General features: G+C 47.8%; 1 protein-coding gene across 1 annotated transcript; it reads left to right on the forward strand.

The window, feature by feature from the left end:
- Positions 1–3,534: 3,534 nt before the first annotated feature.
- On the forward strand, positions 3,535–4,563 carry LOC306919104 (kelch domain-containing protein 3-like; the record flags this gene model as incomplete). Its single annotated transcript, XM_079531938.1, has 2 exons — positions 3,535–3,986; positions 4,080–4,563. 2 exons carry the CDS (start codon positions 3,535–3,537, stop codon positions 4,561–4,563), a joined length of 936 nt encoding a protein of 311 aa, XP_079388064.1.
- Positions 4,564–6,103: the final 1,540 nt, after the last annotated feature.

A 6,103-nucleotide genomic window follows, 5' to 3' on the forward strand; every position in this document is an offset into this window, starting at 1 on the left:
CGGGCAGGGGCTCACAAAATGGGGGTTGTAAAAGAAGGCATGGCAACAGTGTCCGTTGTGTGTGACGTCACCCCAGAATATATAAGATGATACGCTGGGTTCAAAGTTACCCTACACGTCCAGAGAGAGAGAGAGACAGAGCTATATACACAGACAGGCATACATAAAGACAGACAGTCATGTTGTGTTGGACTGTTTGCAAAGCAAACAGACCAAAGCGAGCGTCTGTAGCAGCGACGGACCAGCATTATAGCCTCCAAAGGAACAGACACAGCCACAACAAAACGCAAACGTTGGAATTTCACGTGTTCAACACGTCTTCTTTGTGCTGGATGGAACCTCTGATGACAAGAGGAAATCATCACGTCGAGGTTCCCTCCGTGCGGCTCCACGGCCACACAGCCGTGCTGATAGGAGGGGCCGTCTACATCTGGGGGGGTCTTCCTTACAGCAGCGTGCTTTATGCATTCGATGTGGACGCCCACAGATGGCTCAACCCCATGGTTCATGGGACCGTTCCCGGGGAGAGGTGGAGCCACTCGGCCTGTGTCTTGGGGAAGGTCATGTTTATCCACGGAGGAATCATCCAGATGACCGGAGGAATCACCCAGATGACCAGATGCACTAATGACATGTACAAGTTGGACACCACGACGATGGTCTGGACTTTAATTGACGCCAGGGGAACTCCACCTCCTGCTTCACAACATCAATTCTTTGCCACAATCATCGGGACAAGGATGTTTGTATTCGGGGGCTGGGGGGGCCTAGGGGTCTTTACGACAGCGTCAGAATGTTTGACACCGAGACCAACCTCTGGTCGAACGCAGCAGCTGCAAATCCTCGTCCAGCTAAATGCCGGGGTCATTCGGCTTTTACCTACAATGGAAAGCTGTACATATTCGGCGGCCGCAACGGGGTCGAGAACTTCAACGACGTGTGGGAATTCAGTCCAGAGACCTTCTCCTGGAAGAAGAAGGTCGAACCGCGTCCGATGAAATACACGTGCACCCGGGGAGACAGCGTCGTTGTCTTTGGGGATCACAGACGCCTCCCACTCACTGACCTGTACGTCTTTGACCCCGACCCCACTCTGAAGACGTTCTGCAAGCTGGCGGTCATTCGCCACGGTCTGGAACAGTCCCAACTCCCACACAACGTCAGGTGGGAACTGGCAGCCGCGACGGCAGAGATCAGAATAAACGAGTTGACTGGATTATAGTAATACTGGCCCTGGCTGGCCTAGCGGTCCGGACACCTATAGACTGTTAATCCAGCCTGCCAGCATGTTGCGGGTTCGAGTCCCGGTCCTGACGACCTTTGCTGCGTTACCCCCCCCCACCCCCCCAACTCTCTCCCCGTTTACTGTCTAGCTACTGTATGTCTATCAATAAATGCAAAAAAAATAAATAATAATAATAATAATATCTTAAAAAAAGAAATAATAATAGCTTATAAAAAATCACACCCGTGTGAAGTGAGGGGCGCTTCACCAACCCTTATCATCTTACACCGATATTTGGCTATTGTGCGACAGACACACTTGTAAAACAAAGTATAGGGCACACATGTACGAAAATAAATCCATACAAATTTTAGATATGAAGATGCGCGTATCACGTATCTATCGTATTCATAAAAGACAATGGGGCTCTGAGCTTCACACAGACTGGTGCCCCCCCCCCCCCCCCCTATCTCCCCCCCTCTCTCTCTGATCTAATAAGTATTCCCGTACGAGGCCTGTTAAACACGGTGGTGTAAAATCAGGGGCGGTGGTTTCATTAGAGTTATCAGCCGACAGGAGACGTCAGCGGACTGCAGAAGATATACGACGTGTTATACCTCAACGAGCATACAGTATATACGGCCATTAAACCTCTCTTATGGACGTCAATGTGCTTAAACCTATTTAGGCCTGACGTCGAAATTAAAAAAAAAACTTTTTAAAATGTATTTTATTTTCTGAATAAACCTCATGTTTCTATATCAGTGGTTCTCAATATTTCATGTTAAGGACCCCAAAATTATATGTTATGCCGCCGACCCCCATCTGAAAATATGTTGTTCCAGGGACCCTCCAGAAGCAAAGATTTGAGTTAAAAACTGAAACTCTGAAAGAATATATATTCAAAGATTTGAGGCACATTTTCACGATGTTTCAAAAATAGCAGACCTACAAGCTGTAGATCTGCTATTTTTCAATAGCTAAAATATAACATAATGCTTAGTTATAACACCAAAAGGGGTTCCCGCCCAGAATGGGTTAACCCATTTCGACCTGAGGACGAGTCTACAAATGTCTTCTAAATCCTGACGGTTTTCTGAAAAACCCATGTTTCTATGTCAGTGGTTCTCAAAAATTTCATGTCAAGGACCCCCAAAAATATATGTTATTGGCCGCCGACCCCCATCTGAAAATATGTTGTTCCAGGGACCCCCTCAGAAGCAAAGATTTGAGTTTCACAACCTTCGCTCTGAAAGAATATATATTCAAAGATGAACGATTTTTCAAAAATAGCAGATCCACAAGCTCGTATAGTGTGGCACGCTATGATCTTGTAGATCTGCTATTTTTCAATAGATAAAGCAGAACATACTGCTTCAAACACCAACAGGCGTTCCTATCCAGAATGGGTTAAAGAAGACCACTGTTTGTTCACCGAGAACCGACCGCTCCCGCTTGCAAAAAAAAACAACGAGAGGCTTTCATGATGCGTCCAAAACGTTTTCATTTCCAGGACCACCAGTTTGGGAGGTTTTTGCTGTCTTACCCATTTAGACCTGAGGCCGATTCTAAAAAAAAAGTTTTCTGAAAAAACTGTTTCTATGTCAGTGGTGCTCAACCTTTTTCACGTCAAGGACCCCTAGAATTATCCGTATTTGGCTGCGGACCCCCATGTTGTCGCCCCCCCCCCCACACTCCCCCCACTCCCCCCAGAAGCAAAGACTTGAGCTAAAAACGTTCGCTCTGAAAGAATATAATTATATTCAAATCACTGTGGAACTCACTCCCAGCCCACATCAGAGCTGCCCCCCACCTTTGACATGTTCAAAAGCACACTCAAAACCCACCTTTTCACACACACCCTTCCTGTGTGTCCACTTTGACATTTTAACCTTTTAACTATTTTTTGAGTGGTGTAAACCACTCCTACGACTGGCTTTGTTCGTTTACGTGTCTGTCTGTCTGTCTGTACCAAAAAAATGAGCATGGTTGCTACGGTCACCCAGTTCACACGGGTGTGATTTCATTACGTCAGACATTACGTCAGACCACAGCTGATCAGGCTATATAAGACCTTACACCACTCAGTTCACACGGGTGTGATTTTCTTTTTTATGTTTTATGTATGGACACTGCGGGCAGGGGCTCACAAAATGGGGCTGTTAAAGCAGGCATGGCAACAGTGTTCGTTGTGTGTGACGTCACCCCAGGAATATATAAGATGCGCTGGGTTCAAAGTTACCCTACATGTCCAGAGAGAGAGAGAGAGACAGAGCTATATACACAGACAGGTAGACAGGTAGACAGGCATGTTGTGTTGGACCGTTTGCAAAGCAAACAGACCAAAGCGGGCGTCTGCAGCGGCGACGGACCAGCATTATTCCTTTGGCCTCCAAAGGAACAGAGCCGGAGAGAGCCGCAACAAAAAGCAAACGTTGGAATTTCGCGTGTTCAACACGTCTTCTTTGCGCTGGATGGAACCTCTGATGACGAGAGGAAATCGTCACGTCGAGGTTCCCTCCGGGTCGCTCCACGGCCACACGGCCGTGCTGATAGGAGGGGCCGTCTACATCTGGGGGGGTCTTCCTTACAGCCACACGCTTTATGCATTCGATGTGGACGCCCACAGATGGCTCAACCCCATGGTTCATGGGACCGTTCCCGGGGCGAGGTGGTACCACTCGGCCTGTGTCTTGGGGAAGGTAATGTTTATCCACGGAGGAATCCCCCAGATGACCGGATGCACTAATGACATGTACAAGTTGGACACCAGCACAATGGTCTGGACTTTAATTGACGCCAGAGGAACTCCACCTCCTGTTTCACAACACCACTCTGTTGTCCTCGGGACAAGGATGTTTGTGTTCGGGGGCTGGAGGGGCCTAGCGGTCTGCTACGACAGCATCAGAGTGTTTGACACCGAGACCAACCTCTGGTCGAACGCAGCAGCTGCAAATCCTCGTCCAGAAAAACATTCTCATTCGGCGTTCACCTGCGATGGAAAGCTGTACATATCCGGCGGCCGCAACGGGGTCGAGAACTTCAACGACGTGTGGGAATTCAGTCCAGAGACCTTCTCCTGGAAGAAGAAGGTCGAACCGCGTCCGATGAAATACACGTGCACCCGGGGAGACAGCGTCGTTGTCTTTGGAGATCACAGACGCCTCCCACTTGCTGACCTGTACATCTTCGACCCCGACCCCACTCTGAAGACGTTCTGCAAGCTGGCGGTCATTCGCCACGGTCTGGAGCAGTCCCAACTCCCACACAACGTCAGGTGGGAACTGGCAGCCGCGACGGCAGACAGCAGAATAAACGAGTTGACTGGATTAGAGTAATACTGGCCCTGGCTGGCCTAGCGGTCCGGACACCTATAGGCTGTTAATCCAGCCTGCCAGCATCATGTTGCGGGTTCGAGTCCCGGTCCCGACGACCTTTGCTGCGTGACCCCCCACCCCCCCATCTCTCTCCCCGTTTCCTGTCTAGCTACTGTATGTCTATCAATAAATGCAAAAAATAAAAAATAAATAAAATAAAATATCTTAAAAAAAAAAAAAATGCTTAAAAAAATCACACCCGTGTGAAGTGAGGGGCGCTTTACCAACCCATATCATCTTACATCATCGCAATATCATAATCATAACATCATATGCCGATTTGCTCAGTGACAGACAAAAATGACAAAATTAAAAGCCGATATTTGGCTATTGTGCGAAAAAAAAAGTATAGGGCACATGTACGAAAAGAAATCCATACAAATTTTAGATATGAATGCGCGTATGACGTATCTATCGTATTCGTAAAAGACAATGGGGCTCTGAGCTTCACACAGACTGGTGCCCCCCCCCCCTCTCTCTCCCCCCCTCTCTCTCTCTCTCTCTCTGATCTAATAAGTATTCCCGTACGAGGCCTGTTAAACACGGTGGTGTAAAATCAGGGGCGATGGTTTCATTATAGTTATCAGCCGACAGGAGACGTCAGCGGACTGCAGAAGATATACGGCGTGTTATACCTCAACGAGCATACAGTATATACGGCAGGGTTCCCCAATAGGCGGCCCGCGGGCCATTTGCGGCCCGCGGAGCGCCCCCTTGTGGCCCATGGAAGAATCCCCCCCCCCCCCCCCCCCCCCAAAAAAAAATGTTTTTTGTTATGTTTTCGGGGGGTGTCCCAGATATAAATGGCATTAAATGGGGGTCAGTAGCCTATGCATGTCAAACTGGGCACCCCCTCAAGGACCACTGGTGGTCCCCGGACCACTGGTTGAGAACAATTTTTAATTAATTAATGAAAAAATAAAAAACCCAATTTTTCGCGCGTGCAGACTCGGCCCCCAGCCTGGTTCCCTATCATAATATGGCCCTTGAGGAAAATGAATTGGGGAACCCTGATATACGGCCATTAAACCTCTCTTATGGACGTCAATGTGCTTAACCCATTTCGACCTGAGTCTACAAATGTCTTCTAAATCCTGACGGTTTTCTGAAAAACCCATGTTTCTATGTCAGTGGTTCTCAAACAATTTCATGTCAAGGACCCCCAAAAATATATGTTATTGGCCCCCCCAGAAGCAAAGATTTGAGTTTAAAAACCTTCGCTCTGAAAGAATATATATTCAAAGATGAACGATTTTTCAAAAATAGCAGATCCACAAGCTCGTATAGCGCGGCACGCTATGAGCTTGTAGATCTGCTATTTTTCAATAGATACAGCAGAACATACGGCTTCAAACACCAACAGGGGTTCCTATCCAGAATGGGTTAAAGAAGACCACTGTTTGTTCACCGAGAACCGACCGCTCCCGTTTGCAAAAAAGAAACGAGAGGCTTTCATGATGCGTCCAAACCGTTTTCATTTCCAGGACCACCAGTTTGGGAT

Source organism: Electrona antarctica (assembly GCF_951216825.1).
Source record: "Electrona antarctica genome assembly, contig: scaffold_692, whole genome shotgun sequence".
In the NCBI taxonomy this organism is placed as follows: Eukaryota; Metazoa; Chordata; class Actinopteri; order Myctophiformes; family Myctophidae; genus Electrona; species Electrona antarctica.